This window comes from Corythoichthys intestinalis, chromosome 5 (assembly GCF_030265065.1).
Source record: "Corythoichthys intestinalis isolate RoL2023-P3 chromosome 5, ASM3026506v1, whole genome shotgun sequence".
Lineage (NCBI taxonomy): Eukaryota > Metazoa > Chordata > Actinopteri > Syngnathiformes > Syngnathidae > Corythoichthys > Corythoichthys intestinalis.
In genome coordinates, this window is record NC_080399.1 from 11,144,740 (window position 1) to 11,165,035 (window position 20,296).

Sequence of the window (20,296 nt, forward strand, 5' to 3'; positions counted from 1 at the left end):
CTAACCAAGAATCGAGAATGTTTTACGTCCATATCTATAAAGAATTCAGGGATTTAAGCATTTATTCACAAGAATGTCAAGGAAAAAGCTCTTTGTTTACATATGGCGGCCGCTAATTTGCTTACTAGCATCATAGTTCAAATATTTACGTAAAATAAATGCTAACTGCCCAGTTTTTTTTTTTCTTTTTAACCAAGAAGTGATACTGTTTTAAGTCAATATCTATAAAGTATTCAGGGATTTAAGCATTTATTCCCAAAAATTTCAACAAAAAAAAGCTCTTTGTTGTGATAAGCCGGCGCCACAGCGGCTTAAAGACTAGCAGCACATTCGACATATTTACGTAAAATAAGTGCTTATTGCCCGCTTTTTTTTTTTTTTTTGCTTTTAACAAAGAATTGAGACTGTTTTAAGTCCATAATTAAAAAGAATTCAGGGATTTAAGCATTTATTCACATGAATTTTCAACTTAAAAAGCTCTTTGTCTGGGTTTCCATTCAGTCAGCTTTGACGGAGATGGGCCCCCCACCCCGTGTCCCGTCGATATCATTACGAAGTCTATGATTAACCAGTATTGATCCATATATAAAGGCACATCGGATTATAAGACGCACGGTCGGCTTTTGAGAACATTGAATGCTCTCAGGTGCGCCTTATAGTACAGAAAATTTGGTCATTATGAAGGCTCATTATGTATTGGTAGCCAGCTTAGTGATTTTGATAGTTGTCAAATATAGCCAAGATAAATACATACAGCATGTGTTGCCTTCATTATAAGGCTTTTAATTTTTTGCGGCTCCAGACTTTTTTTTTTGCTCCAATATGGCTCTGTCAACATTTTGCGTTGCCGACGCCTGTGGTCTAGGCCATTTGAACTGGTGGCAGTGAATGAGTTACCTCATTGGCTGCCATCGACAGCACTAGGCGTCCAATCAATTTTGATTGGACATCTTAGTCAAATTGGATTGGATATCTAGTGCTCTAAGTGGCACTGAAACATGAGTCTTTTGTCATGAGTTCATTTATGTCAACAGCAGGCGATGAGTCAATAGTAAATGTTCTCTTGGTCATAAAATTTTAAATTAGTTTTTCTATATTTTTATTTAAAAAGGGGTAAAGTATTGTCTTTCTGATTTAAATTTGATTAAAATAGCTTAACGATAAAGGTGCAACTATGCATTCAAAATGTTTGTTTTTTCTCTTACAAATTATTATTGCAGGGCATGACCAGTGTATTTCTGATGCGATTCATTTTAATTTTATAATTTTTACCAAAAATAGTCACTTACCCTATAAAGAAATGACAATAACAAAAGTCATAATGCTAATTAATAGCCTTATTGTTCATGCTAAAACACAAACAGTGAAGCAAAATATAGATGATAATTTGGTACATTTTTTGTATGGCAAAAAAACAAAAACAAAAAACAGCTGTTGTGACGATCTGCAGTATCTATACGCTGGTATTGCACTGCCCCCTAGTGGCCCAAAAGTACACAAGTACTAGCAGCACAACGTCCAATGATCTGAATCAGAAACTGTTTAATTCAATAAATTCTAGATTACTATAGTTACTATTATTGAAGAATACTACTTTTGGAGTGTTAGGGAGGAACGGTTAAATATTGTCTCTGCTAATATCAATAGGGACAGACATTAATTACAAGTGCTTTGAGTTTTTAAGCATTGTCATTGAACGAATTAGACTTAATACACCACTGTAAACCTAAGAAGACTCCTTTAATTTACAGACCTTACAAGAAGTAGTATGGGTCAAACAAAGGGTTTATTGGCAAATGTGCTGCAGTGTTGCCCCAGGCATTACACAGTTTTGAATACAGTACTTCACATTACAAAAATAAAACCTTGCAAGACATTGGACGGGTGTTAAGGGAAGAATTAAGTGGTAAGGGCCAACTCTCAACCGTTTAACAACCCCTAACACAACACTAAATACTTCTATAGATAACAAACGTTTGTCCTTCAGATGAAAATGTCTGAACTGATTGACCTTTAAGTTAAAAATGAGGTACAAAAACAGAAGAGTGACAACGCCATCTCCTTGTTAACTATAGTCCATCTTCAAGTCCTTCATTTGCCCAGGGCTTTATCCAAATTTGTCTTGATGGCGTCAAGGAAGTCCGTGGTATTGACATAGTGCTCATTCAGCTTGACGCTGTTGAAGGAAAAACAGGATGAATGCGTTTACAAAATAAAACGTGGTAAAACTATTCAAATACATTTATACATAAGCTTCTGTAGACAAAAATCTCATTTTACGAAAAGCTTTTTGTTTTTTTGCTTCACTTTACGAAAAATAATTCATAATACGAAAGCCAGGCACACAGCCACATATTTGGCGATACAATTCCTATCACGATTCACAGGTCACGATTCGATTCATTCCCAATACTACATTTCAGACGATTATTACATATAACTTTAGGAAACAAATCAAAATAGACATAAAAAGTACATTAATATCACTTTATTCTTGAAACCTAATCCAGAACTTAACTAAACATGTTTTTGATTTACTGTATGTTTGAACAACACATGGCTTTCATTATAGCATTTTCTTTTTTTGTGCAAATCTAATTTAGTAAAAACACTGGGCGATAAAACGATAATTAGCGTCATATAATTTTTGTCAACAAAAAGAAGAAAAAACGATAAAAGTCAATAGATTTAAACAGTAATTACATCTCCCGAACACCAGAGAGCGCTGATGTGATGTGAACGCCCACTCCGAGAGGTTATTCAGTAGAGGACGATGAGAGCTGTCACAGTGCATCATTCAAGTCAGATACTGTGGACAGACTTATTTTTCTGGCTCATAACTTTTAAAGCAATAGCTGTCTTGTTTATCAATCATATTTTTGAAATTGAACATTTTATTTTGATGACATTGTCAGGCGCCTTAAGACCATGCACACAAGGCTTTAACACTTTGCTGAGTGTAAATTTAAATTAGTTTATCCATTGACGGTTATTTAATTTTTTGGGATTGCATGTCTACCTCAGATTTTGTGCATTTTGATTACCTCATGCAACGTTCTGCATTTTGTTAATTTCTAATTTTTTTCCTCACATTTGTGAAATGCTCCGTAGTACAGTAATCCCTCGTTTTTCGCGGTTAATGGGGACCAGAACCCGCCGCAATAAGTGAAAAATCACAAAGTAGTGCCCTTTTTTTGTGTGTTTAATATATCTATTCAGATATAGCATTGGAAAGATACATATAAGACAGGTTATTCACTTTTTTCCCCCAAAGCATAACTTAAAAAAAAAAAAAAAAAAACTCGTATATATATATATATATATATATATATATATATATATATTTTTTTTTTTTTTTTTTTTTTTTGATAAATTGTTTTTAAGCACTTCGAATGTAATAATAATGAAAAGTTTTAAACATGTTACTGTCCCACCGAATTATATTTAAGCAAGAATAAAGAATAAAAATGCTCATCTTTATTAAATGCTTCATCAAGTGAGTCCACTCAACTCCGCTCAAGCTGCTCACTTGCACACAATGAGTTGCCAGAGCAACTGTTTAACAAGCTAAACGATGATTGACGCATGCGGTGCCTTCAAGTTTCGGCTTTTAAGTGTCACTGGCAAGATCAAACCTTAACGTCTGTCAATAATCCTTAACTTTAATAAGCAACTCCAGAGTCAGACAAAGAAAAGCAGAAGGAGGGGGAGGGAGACTACGTGATCGGATCGGGACAGCTCATGTGTATTTATTTATTGTTTTAATCGGAAACAAAAAATCCGCGATGGACTGAGGGCGCGAAGTAGCGAGGGATCACTGTAGTTTGTCACCATGCATGCATCTTTGTTCTGACATTAAAGATTTGTTAAAGCTGCATATGGTTTTGTCAATTTAAACTCAGTGGCAAAAATAGGACTTCAAATTTGAAAGAAAAAATTATCGTGATTGTTATCGATATCGAATGATAAGACTTTTTTTTAGTCGTGATAACAATTATTGTCATTGCGCCCAGGCATCGTCCAAAGCTGCTTAAAAACAGGATTCTAAATATTAATTAAAAAAAAACATTAAAGGATTTATAGCATGTTAATACTGAGCAGTAATTATATTAAAAAAAAAAAAAAAAATGAGGTCAAGAGGTCAAGCTTGAGAACCCAGGATTGGCAACCACCACAGGTCCAAAAGACCAAAATTAACAGTTTCCACAGTATTTCTTTTGCATTGCACAGCTTGCATATAGTGCGGGCTTTTGTCACACACTATGCCTCCGTTTTTTGCAGTAAAATCCAAAAGGAGCCCAAATTTCAGACTAAGAAGGTGCTTTGGGCCATCACGTATCGCCATCCCCGCCATATTGAAACTTTTGCTACGTAGCACCAAATCCCACGAGACTATAGTGTAAAGAAGTGAAACAAAAAGCGAAAGAAGGGATAACGCTCACGAAATGTTGTTGTTACTTCAGCATAGTGCAAGTCAAGGCAGCTGAGTGCTGCCAACGAGTGGACAGAATTAGAAGTGCAGCCAGTGTCGTATATTTCTACCAAAAACACATGTATGAAGATTGATACAGAAGGATTTTGAATCGATACAATTGCATGATGTAATATAGTGATATATCTCAGCATCGACAATTTTTAACACCCTTTATATGTACTGTAATAGATAATTCACACTTGCAGCAATGCAATAATGTAACTACTGTGTTGTCCGTATTATTCTATTAAGCAGACAAGGCATGAAAATCATGCTCAAACCTTTGATGAACATTTCTGTTTTCACTCTACTGTACTCGTGGCTCCATGGGTAACCCCAATGCACATTGGGTAATGGAGTTCTAACTCCTAACACCATAACTTACGTTTGATTGCAAAAGTAAACAAACGAAATACACATCACGATGTGCTAGACAATGGTCATGTACCGTAATTTTCACACTATAGGGCGCACCTGGCTATAAGCCGCCACACACCAAATTTGGCAAGAAAACAGCATTTGTTCATAGATAAGCCGCACTGGACTATAAGCCGCAGCTGTCCTCACTGATATTTCCACCAAAAGATGTAACCGGTAACACTTTATTTGACAGCACATCATACGACTGTCATAAGAATAAATGAACCACTATAGCTTCAAGATGCTTCATTTGGTCATCACTGTTCCCCTGGGGGATTAAGTCAAACTCTGTTGCCAACACTGTTGTTGTCCAACATGCCTCCTAACATGCATTGCAACGCTACAGATGTAAACAACATTCAAAAACATGTTCTGTGCTAATTATTTCTTCAGTTGCTGTTGCAGTTGTTTCATTAATTGCTAGTTATGGTATTTGGTAACACTTTATTTGACAGTGGCGTTATAACACTGTCATTAGACAACCATAATTATGACATGACACTATTATGACCATTAATGAATGCTTATAACAGATGTCATTCAGTGTTATCTCGCAAATTGTCTCACTTTTGAATTCATGTAAAAGATCCAAGGTGGACATAAATGGAGTTAGTGACATAATTTGCTGGATGACACTTAATGACATCTGTCATAAGCATTCAGTAAAGCCCATGATGATGTCATGTCATCATTATGATTATCTTATGACAGTCTTATGATGCCGCTATCAAATTAAGTGTTACCTATTTACCCAAATAAATCAACAAATAAGATGCACTGGACTATAAGCCGCAGCATTCAAAATGAAGGAAAAAAGTAGCGGCTTATAGTCCGAAAATTACGGTATATAAAACAAAAGAATACAACTGAGAAGTGATGCTTTATAGAGGGACAAACTGCTATGGCTACCTTAGTTAGCTCGTCTTTAAGCACTGTTTGCTACTAGCTTGAGTTTCATCTGATGTTTGGAGGAGCTTAACAAACTAGTTACAATTAAACACCACTAGGGGGTGACAAAACATTACATATTAACAGGCAATCAGAGGACATGACCGCAAAATTCATTTGCTTTTAGTATAGCTTGGAACGAATCATTTAAAATAAGAATCATTATATGAAAAAAAATTAAAATGATACGAAAGCCACTCCAGAACATTAATTTCATTTATCGTAGTGTAAAACCGTATATTTAATACACACATATGCCAGGCAGATATTCTCAAACAGACTTCCTCTCTGAACAGCATTAATATTATAATTAGTTTTGGACATGTCACATTTATTGTATTTAGCTTTTAATTACAGCCACTTTTCAACTCCAAAGTTACTTACAAGCAGTTCAAAAAAAAAAAAAAAAAAAAAAAAAAAAAAAAAAAAAGAAATTCGCCCTTAGGAGTAAGAGTGTGACAATATCTCGATACAGCGATATATCGCGATATTTTGCAACCCGATCGGTTATCGATATGCTCCCGCCAAGCATCGATACTTTTATTTGACATATTGGCCATACAATGGAGTATGGATGCTGTAAACTGCTCACTGTTTGTTGAGCACTTCCTTGGCGGTCCACTAGGAACGCTCAACAGTGGAGGTGAAGGTAAAGTGCGCACAAGACGCCTAGAGAAGAAGAGCGGTCCCAAGTGGGTTGAAAAAAATAAAAAAAGCTTCGTGAGAACGGTGGAGGAAAAAGTGAGAAAAATATTGCTGAAAATCACACATGTGGACACATTTTGGATTTTACACCAACAATAAAGGAAGTAAGGTGAACAAGGACTTTGCTGTATGCAAGAATTGTCTAATAAAATAAGGTTCACTGGCAGCTGGTGACTAATTGGAGACCGGATTTCTATGGAGCATTACTTGAGGTAAAACTTTTGCAATGTACTAGTAATTGATTTTTTCATTTAAATGTATTATTTTGATCACATATTTGAGAACAACTTTCCATCTAGTTTACTACACAAACTGTTATGACTGCCATTTTGATACAATAAGCTATAAAAACGGTTTGAATAGCTTCCAAGATATATAAGATGACGTGCATGATAATTAATGTGTCCTACATATTAAAAACGGGTAATTATTGCATTTTTAATTTCTATTCATTCAATTCATATTTTTTTAAATTCACTCAATACTTCCAACACACACAAAAAATCTGAATTTCAACTCAAAAGCTATTGAGTAGCTAATATTTTTTATATATTTTGTTGTTTTTAAGGTGAGGAAGAATAACTGACTGAGTCTGACATCACAAATGCTGAAGCAGATGGTGGAAGTGCTCAAACCAATGCTTTTGACAACAAAGGTCTTATACAAAGAAATGACCCACCAATTTTATCATTGCCCCACTCCAAGCTCAACTGCTGATTGACACTTACAGCACTGTTAAAAATTTTCAAAAGATTTAAAACTTAAGAAATTAAGGGTGCCATTCATCATGATTTCGCCAAGAAATATCAGTGGTTGTGGTTTGTTTCCTCTATATGTGCAGGTACACAATTATCAGTAGATTTATATTTTACAGCAATGTTGCACTGAAAAGGTGTCACTGTTTAATAAATGACTTAAACAGTATTTTTTCTATTTTGAAATATATGTTTTTTATCGTTTCAACAGTTGTATCGTAGAATATCATGTATCAAATTTCTGACCACTATATCGATATTCGCTGTATCGTGATATCGTGAGATAATTGTTATCGTGAGCCTTGTATCGCGAATCGTATCGTATCGTGAGGTGCCTTGAGGTTCCCACTCCTACTTAGGAGATCCAATATTTCTTTTTCGTGATTCATCATTATCATCACATCACATGACTGTGCTCTAATGAGTACATTATACAAACGAGACATCTGCTGCAAAAAAAAGAGCCGTTGGTGGTTTCAATACTGAGGTTTTCCAGTTCATAAATTTGATGGACCAGCCAGACCATACAAAGCAACATTTCATTCATCTTTTTTACAAGCCTTAAAATATTATGGCCTCGTTAACATAATATTTTTCAAACAACTATGGAGAGGAAATTTAGTGAATGCCTAGAGATGTGCGGATGCAATAAGAAGGCTCATCATGTGAAAATTCAGTTAAGATCTTTGATGACGACCGTTTTATTGCTCTAATTCTCCTCAGATAACAGCATCAATCTATTATTTTGAAGATAATTAAAAACCAATGAAAATCGAAACTAACGATTTCTCTGTAAGGGAAAGCTCAAACCGAACTACAATTTTTGCTACGCTGTGTATTTCAAGCTTTTAACCCCCTGGCTACCATTAGTGGCGATAGACTCCCAATCCATTTGAACTGGGAGGGTTGACAGCGAAGGGCTCCCAGGTCAAATGGATTTGACGTCTAATAGTTACATATAAACAAATTCGAAGCACAAGAATAAAAAGAGCCATTTGAAACATCTATTCATCGTCAATGGCAATGAAAGTTAAAAACTAAATAAAAAATGCTAAGGCTATAAAATGGGTGTCAATATCAAGTGGTTGCTAGTGAAAGAATCAAGAACAAAAAACTTACTTCGACAGCCCATGGATGCAGCCAGCGAGATCCTTTGTCATAGTGCCGCTCTCTACTGTCTCTACGCATACATGCTCCAGAGTCTGGGAGAACCTGATGTTTAAAACGAAATAGTTTAATATTTTTATCTCGGTGACGTTTTAAAAGACGTTTCAATCTTTTACTTGATAAGGTCGGGATTTCCGTCAAGTTTTCCACGGTGCTCCAGGCCTCTGGTCCAGGCGAAGATGCTAGCAATGGGGTTCGTGCTAGTCGGCCTTCCCTGAAATCAACAGGATTCCATCAGAAACGTTGGACTAATTTGAGTTACGAGTAGGGTTGTTCCGATCATGTTTTTTTGCTCCCGATCCGATCCCGATCGTTTTAGTTTGAGTATCTGGCGATCCCGATATTTCCAGATCCGATTGCTTTTTTTTGCTCCCGATTCAATTCCAATCATTCAGATAATTTTTCCCGATCATATACATTTTGCCAATGCATTAAGAAAAAAATGAAAAAAACTCGGACGAATATATACATTCGACATACAGTACATAAGTACTGTATATGTTTATTATGACAATAAATCCTCAGGATGGCATTTACATTATTAACATTCTTTCTGTGAGAGGGATCCACGGATAGAAAGACTTGTAATTCTTAAAGGATAAATGTGACTTTGTATATTGTGACTAAATATTGCCATCTAGTGTATTTGTGGAGCTTTCAGTAAATGATACTGTAGCCATTTAAGTGTTCTGCCCAAATGCATGGGAAGTGCAACCATGACTGTGCGTAGTGGTACCAATTGATATATCTTCTCTGCGTTGGGAAATAACATAGGGTGTTAAGAAAAAGATCAACTACTACCTTTCTTCCCCACATTGCGTCCCACGATATTTCTAATCAGTGGGAGAGGGATTGTAAGGCTTTAGCCAATTAAAAAAAAGGCTCCAACGGCTGCCAAAATTCACTCTACTCATTTAACGCTGCCTTTTAGCTCTATATATATATATATACACACACATATATATATATATATATATATATAGGTAAACGGGTCATTATAGATTGAACGCGACAATGCATGAGTGGGTCATGCAGCGCATGCGTTAATTGCGTTAAATATTTTAACGTGATAAATTTTTTAAAAATTAATTACCACCGTTAACGCAATAAATTTGATAACCCTACCTTAAGCCTAAACTAAAGATGAGTGTAACATATTATGTCTGTAACGTTAAATACAATTAGAAAACGATTTAATAAAAGAAATATATATATATACATATATATTAAAAAAAAGGCATGTCCGATATTTTTTTGCCGATTCCGATACTTTGAAAACGCCGATCGATCGGGACATCTCTAGTTACGAGCATGTTGAGTAACAAAAATTCAGCTTTGTGCGATAACCAAGCATCCGTTCACCACACGGTAGCAGTAAACTACATTACACAATCTCCACATTCTAGTTGAAACGCTACAGCAGGTTGTTCAAATCACCTTCTGGTGCTCGCGATAGTGCCTGGTCACAGTGCCGTGGGCAGCCTCCGCCTCAATAGTCTTGCCATCAGGACAGACCAGCACGGATGTCATTAGTCCAAGAGAACCAAAACCTGAAAAAGAGCAATGCAAAATTAAATCTTTTGTTTCCTCAGTCAGGAAAAAAAACAGGCAGTGTTTTACCTTGTGCGAGGATGTCAGACTGAACATCACCGTCGTAGTTCTTGCACGCCCACACAAAGGCTCCGGAAGACTTCAGTACTTGAGCGACCATGTCGTCGATAAGCCTGTGCTCGTACCAGATCTTCAGTTTGTCAAATTCGGGCTTGTAGTGCCTGTAAGAAACCAGAAGCGCAAATAGAATATGTTGAAAAAGGTAATTTTACCCCTTTTCTACAGTCCAGATGAAAACAAAATACCAAGAGAATACAAATACAGTGCAGAGGAATTGCTTCAAATGTTCAAATACAACCACAAATTTTGCAGAAACAAAAAAAAAAAATTCAAAACATTAATGCTGAATTAAAATCAGTGTTATCGTCAACGATGATGATGAAAATATTTTATCAACGAAAAATTTCTTTCCATGACGATGACGAGCTAATAAAAACGTGTCTTGGGAGACTACAACATAATAAAGAGATGGATGCCAGTTTCGATGAGACGAGAACAACAACACGATGAAAATTCACCATAGTTTCCGTCATAAGTTCACAATGTGTGACATTTTATCGTATCTGTAGTTAGCATGCAAAGTAGCATTGTTTGGTCGTGTCACTCATGAGCTGCGCCCTGCTTGCTTTTTACCTATAAAAAAATGTTTTATCCGATAACTCAATCAATGGAATTTTCAGTAGAATACTCGATTACTAAAATACTCGATAGCTGCAGCCCTAGTTAGCTTAGCATTCATGTTAGCATTAGCATGGTGAATGCTGTCTAAAACTTTGAAATTTTTAAAAAAAAAAAAAAAATTTTTTTTTTTACATACAATTCATTGCAAGCAGGTGAGTTGAATTAATTGAAAATAATAAACTGTTTTCCTGCTCAGTGTGTATTATCATCACGATGATGGTGATGTCCTTGTTGACTAATAATGTGTGCAACTGCAGTGATACCTCAGCTCACGAACGCTTAAGCTCACGAACTTCAAGAACATTAAATTCGCGAGCATATAGTCTCTACTGACGAACTAGTTTTCGGCGGACGAACCAAACCACGCGGTCGAACAGCGCCACGAGAAACTGACGCACGCTCACGGCGTCCCAGTTAGTAGATCATTGAAAAACACGATTGAGGTGTGCGTTTGTGTGACTTCGTGAGACCTTACAACTCAGAAAGCAACAGGTGTCAATTAAGAGGTTTTTAGTCAGCAAAAAGGATAAAGAGTCTCCCTCTAAGAAGCAAAGAAGACAAGCCACACCGGAGTTTGAGTTACCTACAGTCCTTATGGAAGGTGACTCTCCTTCCAAACAGTAACTGCCTCCCTCCCTCCTCCTCCCACTCCATTCCATCAAGCTATCAACTACCATCACAAAGGTAAATAAAACGACTTTACTATACAGTACAGTTTATTTCTTTAATTACAATACAATAGCGCATTTATTATACATAAAATAAGGTATATTTTTGTGTAGTTTTAAGGCTTATTTAGTAGAAAATTATGTTTTATGGGGACTTGGGAATGGATTATTCTCATTTTAATGGTTTCTTATGGGAAATAAATGTTCAGAAGACGAACTTTTCGCCTTACACACGCTTTCTGGGAACCAATTATGTTCGTGAGCTGAACTGAGGTATCACTGTATTTTCATTCGAAATTGTTCGAAACCTATTTATTCATGGATTTAGTTTAGACGCGAAAGCATTTTGATTAATTGTCGACTAAAACTACACGAAATTTGTGTTTTGTTTACTAATACTAAACCCATGAATTTTGAAATGACTAAAATATGACTATGCTAATAAGTATCTTCATCCAAAAGACTAAGACCAAGATGAAAATTAAAAATACCGCCAAAAACAACACTGATTAGAATACATAAGACTTCAATGAGCATTCTCGTCAAAACACACATAACAGGACAACCAGGAAGGAGGAAATATGATTTGGCTTATTCTAAAATTATACACGCTGAAACTCACTTTTGAAAGATGTCCTCAAAGATGTCTTTAAATCTGCCATCATAAGCTTTAAGAATGGTGTTCTTTGTGCTCATGTAAAGCGGCCACTTCTTGTTAATGGCATACTGGAAGCAACTGTGTGCAAAGCCCGTTATGGACTGATGAGAGAAAAAGGAAAGAAAAAGCAATCAGTTGTAGTAGTTTTATCCGTCAAAGGTAAACAAGCAAGCAATCCTAATCTTGTCACCCTGAGAGGTTAAAAGTTATCTACTCTGTCTGACCTCTGATGCTGTTAACCCAAACAGAGCACCCTTTGATAGAAAGTAAAGGAACAGAAAAGTTGCCACGAGCAGTGTAGTGACTGCTTTATACTTGTTTGCAAAATGAGTCATCAAACGCGTGAGGCTTAAGAGATTAGCTGCAAGAAGATTAAGGGGAAAGAACATTTCCTATCCTACAAATGGTTCCCAATCGATGTAGCATCTATTCTCTCACTTCGTCTGTGTTGTACATGCCCATTCCGCAGCCACCTGCAGGGAAGTCGTACACTTCCCATTCCTTGCCCGCGCTGCCATCGGCAGGTGAAAAGATGATCTTGAACTTGCCAGGCGTGTCCACAACAAAGTCAGTTGCTCTGTACTGTAGGAGAATCATATCTTATTAGCACAGAAGCAGAATGACCTATAATGTCATTGTCACTCCTTTTGCATCAAGGTGAGTCACCTGATCACCGAAAGCATGTCTGCCAATGGTGATTGGCTGCGTCCAGCCGGGAACAAGCCTGGGAATGTTCTTGCAGATGATTGGCTCCCGGAAGACTGTGCCCCCCAGGATGTTTCTGATGGTACCATTGGGGCTCTTCCACATCTTCTTCAGGCTAAACTCTGTCAATACAAGAAAATAATTCTCATTTAAACATTTAATAGAATAGGTACAACTAAAAGTCCACACAGGTATACAAATCTGTTCAACTGTCTGCAATAAAATTTGCATTTTGCAGAGGATACAGAATATGTGCACAATCTCATTTACATATCCGTTAATGATTAGATGATCGCAAAATAGAAAATTGTTTCGTTAGGTTTTCTATGAAGTTTTGCATTGTGCATTAGCATTAGTTATTTTGATACATTTACATGATACAAGGAAGTTCATTCCTTCCAAATATTTTAATGGTGAACCTTAGGTTACAAAGAAAAGATTTGAGTTGGTCATTTTGTGGTGCTGTTCAAACGTGTATTTCGCAGATGTCATCTGTATAGTGTCTCCACTGTGACGAAGAATAAATTCCCAGGGTTACGACATACCTGACTTATGTGATTTCTACTTCACGACGAATTTCTCATCCGCTGTCCCCTCCCCCCCCCCTTTAGTCACGTAACAGTGTGTCGTACACCACCTCTCAGTATTGATGCTAAGTACAGTGTATTATTTGTCATTTAATTTGGTTATTTATTAAGTCTAATTAATCGAAATGTTTGATATCTACAGTTATTGTATGCATATCTGGCATTTCATTACACTACAGTATATGTGCTTTTCTTTGTTGCACTTGGACTTGTTTGACAGTACACCTGCACCATTTTCTGTTAACTTCGAGCGGTGCTTTCACGTTGGGAAGTGGAGGTGAATGTCAGTTAAAATTTCAAGAAGGCAGAGAAATGGTGTGGGCTCAGCGATGCGCCCCCTCCCCTGTTCGCTCGCTATTAGCCCGCTAGCTTAATTGAGCAGCGTTCGTTTTCACCGCTGGACCCTATTTTGACCTCATTTCCCTCGGTATTATTGTGCAGCCATCGAGTTATGTTTTTGTAAATAAATGTCTTTATTGATTTACTTTAAATCATTATTGCATGCTCTTTGTCTTGTTGTATTTTATTTTCTAATAAGAGTGTTCATAGTTTGAAGGTGACAAATTAATATATGTCAGTTGTAAGAACTATGGTGTGATTAGTGTTAACAGATGGAAGTAATTTCCATTCATCTTATTTTTTAATTTTAACAATACGATGTATAATACATGTTACATGCATTTAGGGGTACTTAAAGGGTTAATTCCGACTTGCGTGTAATTTCGGGTTACGTCGCTAGCGTAGGAACAGAACTCGTTCGTAATCTGGGGACTACTTTTATTTATTATTGACGTTGAGCCAGGTGAAGCTCTAGCATTTTGTAATTATGCAAGAGCGATAATGTAAATAATAGCAGATGAGGTCTCAAACACTTTGCACAAACCTTCCACTCTGGCTTCGTCGGGTGTGATGGTGGCACATTTAACTGCCACGCTGTACTTCTTCGTGGCCAGAGCCGAGTCGATGGTCACCTGATCATCAGTCTGGTCTCTGTATGGCAGCCCAAGGTCGTAATACTTTAGCTCAACATCGACGTTGGTCAGGATGAGCTGCAGGAAAATATTAAGCACAAAAAGACAACCCAGTATTTAATGCTAACTCTTCACACAAGGCATTCTGGGATATCAACAGAAAATATATCAAAGTTATTTATAGTTCTTTCTGCTCATGGTAATAGCAGAAAATGTTGATGTGGAGCTGAAGCGCCATCTGCAGTCTCCCCAGAAGCATGCAAAGTTGTGAATGAATCCATAGTGAAGCCCCACCCCTCATATTGCACATACATAATCGACTCCGCCTACCGCTTACTCACGTCCACGTGTCAGTCTGGTTTAAAAATAACTGAGTCAGAAGAGTGTAGACTTGTCTCGCGTTTACCCAGAGACTCTCACCTTCTCCTTGATGAACTCCCAGATGATCCTGGTCATCTCATCTCCGTCCATTTCCACCACAGGCTGGGCCACTTTGATGCGTTTGTCGGCATCTGGCAATCACATTTTGTAAATAAATTCAACATGATCAAGCATGGGAAGTACTAGCAACTATTTGTTAGTTTGTTTCTAAATTGAAACCACTTTAGTATGACTCAAACAGTTTAAAACATCTTCTTGTATTACCTCAGAGGCAAATTTGACATGAGCAGTTATCTTTTGTTTCCTTACTGTATTCTCTCTTGCACTGTCAAACTTGTTTATTCAAATACAAAAAGTTGTTCTTCCATGACCTATACGGAAAGTGAAACAGGTAATTTGGCTGTAATCCTGCCAGGAGACAGACTAGTAAATCCAGGGACACAGGTGACAAGATAACAAGATTACAACTTGTAAGAGGGTTAAATGCAAAGTAGTGGTATCATTCCAGCATGTGTGTTCTGTTAATTATTGTGGGAATTAGACATTTTAACTAGTAGTGCTAGGCAATACTGAACAAGCAAACGTCAATACGTCAGTGATCATAGACATGTTCTGGAATGCGAGTGACTTTTGCTTTGTAGCATGCACATTGCACAATCTGCAAGTGTGACATAAGCCCAAACTTTTAGATATTCAGTCTTTCATTTATTCAGTTTTAATTCCAGAGTTTTGACTCGTCAGAGTACATCTAAAAGAATTAATTTTCGAGCTAAATATGAAAAAGTGTCATTGTTTTTGTGCAACATCTCAAACAAATCTTTTTAATATGCTTTAGACAGCAGGACCACTTGTATGAGTTTAAAAAGTACAAAGAGGAAGAAGCAAATCAAGTGACGTCAAACAGAGTTAACACCCGACCTCTACAGTGCTGGTTTGTGGAGACATATGACCTGCTTGCACCTGTCCAAACAGTCAGTGCTCTGTTCCCAGGCAGCCACCAAGTGACCTCAGCGGCCGACTGATGTACCAAAAATAACCTAGCAGTGAAGACACCCGGCATTGATATAATAATCACGTGAAAGCACGGGACTCAGAAATCCATTTAAGAAATTCTGGACGATTGTAGGTGGTTGCTTCATTTGACGTTTCACTAAACCAACATTTTATCTGTTGCAATTGCAGAGTAGTGTGCTCCATTTAATATTATGAGGATGAATAATAATCATCTTTCATTATTATATTAAGACGTCTTATCTTTTCCATCGTAATTGGGAGCGCTGGCAGCGAACATTCAGATATGATGACCATTGCTGCCATTTGCAGCCAATAAGTGAATGCCATTGAACCAACTTTGACATTCCATGACAGCATTTCTGGAATTTTGCAACTCCAATGGTTAAAACCAAATGCAAACTAATCTGCGTGCCAAAATCAACATAATTTACTCGATAAGTAGTACAGGGTGTTCCAAAATGATTGACCCCATTCTAAATGTCCATATCTCGGAAACTACTTGATGGATCTTAATGAAACTAAATACACTTTATGTTGAAGGTCATATGTTTTACTGGTTAAATTTACAAAGAAAAGTACAAATATTTGTTGCTTCTATGATAGATTTTCATAAATGTTCAAAATGAGCACCGCCTACGACATGTCGAGTCGGTATTCGAGCTCGTGCCAAACTCGCTGTAGCATGTCTTTGGTAACAGTTTCCACTGCAGCTGTAATTCTCCGTTTTGTCGTTTAGTTGGTGCCTTCTTTGCAAAATTTGTGAAGGCACGCTGCCCAGTTTTTGGTGACTGAGTCCGAGCATACTCTAACACACAAAATGCCTTTTCCTTTTTAAGTGAACGGCATTTCTTAACCTGAAAAGATAGAAATGTCAAACGTAACACACAAAAACTTGAAATGTTTCTACACAAGCTGTGAAAATTTTGCGGTCATTCCAATTAAAACTGTCAAAATTACTGGCCTACGAAATGGGGTCAAACTTTTTGGAACACCCTATAGATTTGCCGCAGTGCATTAAGGGTAGGGCTGCAGCTATCAATTATTTTAGTAGTCTATTAATCTATCAATTAGTTAATCCGAGTAATCAGATTAGCAACATTTAATGCATTGCAGAATGAAATTTAGGAGATGCAAAACAAAGGCTTGCTAAAATTGCACTTTTAACCCTACATTGCCAAATGTATCACATTTGATACATCTAAAATTTCATGATTTTGAGACTAATTCAGAATTTTGACATTTCTTTTTGAAGAAAAAAAAAAATGGTGGATGCAAGTCAACACATGCATCTGCAGGTTCCATGAAAAAAACAAACAGGATTTCGCAAGGGTTGTATATCTGAGCGCTTATTACACATGTTCATTTTGACTTTTCTTTTTACTAATTTGAAAAAAAAATTTCATTAGGACCTTATTTTTTCAAATTTTGGGATTCTCTGATGATTGCTTCATATTGTTGGCATAAAAGAGAATTAAATGTGACTACAAAATAAAACTCCTGTGTGTTTCTTCAAACTGTGCAGAATTGCACTTTCATTCAAAAATAATTAAAATACGTGATCTTAACCACAAACTGTATAAAAAAAAAAAAAAAGAGGATCTAAGTACAACAATTGGCTAACTTGCATAGCAAGTCCACTAAATGCAATAAAATGCTTGTTTTTACAATGCTAATAAATCATTCAAACACATATTCCCACAAAAAACGGCTAAATATACCTATAAACTAAATTATGCATTCATAAAAAAAAAAAAATTTCCTCAAACAAAAACTTACCTTCTGTTGGTTTTAACAGGGAGCAACTGGATTCAGCCATGTTAAAAGAGTTATACCATATTCACTTTTGCCACTAGAGGGCAGTGTATCCACCCAAATCAATAAAACTAAATGCAAACACTTTCAAAACATACCATTACAACGCCACTAAATAAATTAATACTCGAAGAACCAAGGATTTATTTGAAGCTTTTTTCTAAATCAAATTACTCGAGTTAATCGATTAATCGTTGCAGCACTAATCACGGGTGACCTCTTATTAAAACTCCTTCTGGATTGACACAACTAGCATCAGTTAAGATAAATCTGCTGCAACTGGGACTCTGCCATCACACTGCAGGGGAGCGAGAGTGGGTGAGGAGGTGGGAGCCGACTTGATTATGTAACCGTGGATGTATCAACACACCAAGCTCTGAAGGGCGAGCGCCTCAAAGTCATGCAGGCCTGCTTGTCGCCCTGTGTATTCTCTAAATCCTCTACAGTGTAACAGTACAGTATAAAAAAGAAAACCGTTGTTTGTTATCTTTAAAAGTGCACAGCCCAACACTAGAGATTCAACAGACTCATCATTGCTTTAGTATTGGCCCGAGTCTGAGTGTCAAAACGACCTCGGTCACCTTATATGCCCTTCCAAGTTCACTTTCACCTTTCACACACATCCTGTCCAGAAGATTAAAATCTTGGAATTACTGTCTTTGTACAGGCAGGTCATAAACAGTAGCCTGTTGTATAAAAATGTAACAGTGCTTCATGAGACTTCAGTGTCAATAAACTGCATGTAGGACAGTCCATTTCCTTTTTTGAAGAAGCATTTTAAAGGAAGGCTGCAGATGCAAACCCCTCCTAAGAATAGAGTCTATATTTACATTCAATACAGCACCAGCACAATTTGCCAGTTGCCCTTAAACTGACCCTTAATGAACGTAATAATATGTTTAGCTTGAGATCTGCAACTAAAAACGGGGTGCTCAAGTAGTGTCAGCTTGCAGTGAATTTTGGCCAACCTGCAGAGATACTGTGACGATGACGTGCCTCCTGCATATTTAATAGAATAGAATAGAGGAGCGGGGGGAAAAAAGCCTTCAATGACGTTAAATGGTGCGGAGGCAACCCAAAAAAAAAAATCGCATTTGAAAAAAATGCATCACAGAAAGCAGATTTGCATTCAAAATGTTCTAAAATTATTTTTTTTTTCTTGCATACGTAATAGTGCAATGATATAGTTGGAGTAGGAGAGTGGATGGAAAAACATTATGTAGGACACAGGCAGCCATTTCTGACCACGGCGGAGGCTCGTTTGCGACGCCTGACCTTGGGGAAACTTTTCCCTCAAGTGGCACCTTACAGGGAGGACCGTGAAATTTATTCCCGTCAATTATTCAGATTAACCAGTTAGACCTGTCGGTAACGATTAAAAAGCCAGTAGCAGTCATTTCTGAATAAATTTAGGAAAGGTTATATTCATCTCAACGATGCTAGTAGCCTTCGAGTACGGAGCGCCTTCTATTATGACACGCTATTTGGCGATGTGACAACAAGTTTAAGGTTTGCCCTTTTAGCGCGCATTTTCATTCCGCTATTAGAAATGCTCCACAAACTTCAAACGGTGAAGACAAAAGGCTCCTCTCGGCCTTAGGTGAGAAAACACGGGTAATAGTCGGCACTACTTGTACAACGACATCAATTTCGTGTATGAATATTATTGATATTTTAACAGGTGTTTGGGCGTTGACGTTAAAACTAACGAGCAAAAGCATTAAAACCGCCTACAGGTAAGCTAGCAGCCGCGAATCCCGGTTAGCAAGGCTGCTAACGCCGGCGACTTGCTACAGAGACCCATTCAACTCTTCACATGTAGCATAGCCTATTCTTTGTATTACATATCATTTTCAATTGCGTATTTCTGTTTTTCGGCGAACTCACAGTTTCGTTGTTGAAAAGTCTGACACTGAGCGGCCGGGGCGAGCACCGCGGGGCTTCTGGAAAAGGCTGCGGCGGCAGACCTCGACACTGTGCTGAGGACTTTCAGATATCCAGCCATGTCTCCCCGGCCCGGATCACTTGGCGGCTGATTCTCGACGAGACAGAGCAGAGAGGAAGGAAGGCGAAGAGAGCCGCACCGCAATATAGCAGCAGTCGACTGGATAAGCACCGCCCTTGTCCCTCCCTGGCGGGACGAGCCGGGTGACGTCAGACAAAAGCGAGAGGAGGGGGGCTGACGCGGACACAACATAAGGTACAGGTGCAACGAGGTACCTTCAACCGATTGTAATAAGTCATGGATATGGCGGAAAATACAGACAAGGCTGAAAAAGCAGTTTCTGCTCTTGCACCCTTCTTTAAACTGCTGTATTTTAAGCCAAAAGAACTGTTGTGTTTGATAGAACAATATGTTTACAGTTGTGGTCAAAAGTTTACAAACACCTGTGAAGAACATAATGTCATGGCTCTCTTGAGTTTCCAGTTATTTCTGCAACTTTGATTTTTCTCTAATAGAGTGATTGGAACCGATACTTCTTTGTCACAAAAAAAAAAAACATTCATGAAGTTTGGTTCTTTTATGACTTTATTATGGGTGAACAGAAAAAAGTGATCAAATCTGCTGGGTCAAAAATATACATACAGCAGCGCTAATATTTGGTAACTTTGGCCATTTTCACTTCAATTAGGGGCTTTTGGTAGCCATCCACAAGCTTCTGGCAAGCTTCTGGTTGAATCTTTGACCACTCCTCTTGACAGAATTGATGCAGTTCAGTTAAATTTGATGGCTTTCTG

At 37.4% G+C, this 20,296-nt stretch overlaps 1 protein-coding gene across 1 annotated transcript; it reads right to left on the reverse strand.

Annotated features, from left to right (window-relative positions):
* Window positions 1-1,767: 1,767 nt before the first annotated feature.
* On the reverse strand, window positions 1,768-19,642 carry idh2 (isocitrate dehydrogenase (NADP(+)) 2). The gene is made up of 11 exons (XM_057836026.1): window positions 19,445-19,642; window positions 14,771-14,862; window positions 14,263-14,428; window positions 12,754-12,914; window positions 12,526-12,669; window positions 12,052-12,188; window positions 10,090-10,241; window positions 9,907-10,019; window positions 8,586-8,683; window positions 8,422-8,514; window positions 1,768-2,176 (listed from the first exon to the last, which is right to left on the reverse strand). The coding sequence occupies exons 1-11, from the start codon at window positions 19,560-19,562 to the stop codon at window positions 2,092-2,094; spliced, it is 1,359 nt and encodes a 452-aa protein (XP_057692009.1). The 5' UTR covers window positions 19,563-19,642; the 3' UTR covers window positions 1,768-2,091.
* Window positions 19,643-20,296: the final 654 nt, after the last annotated feature.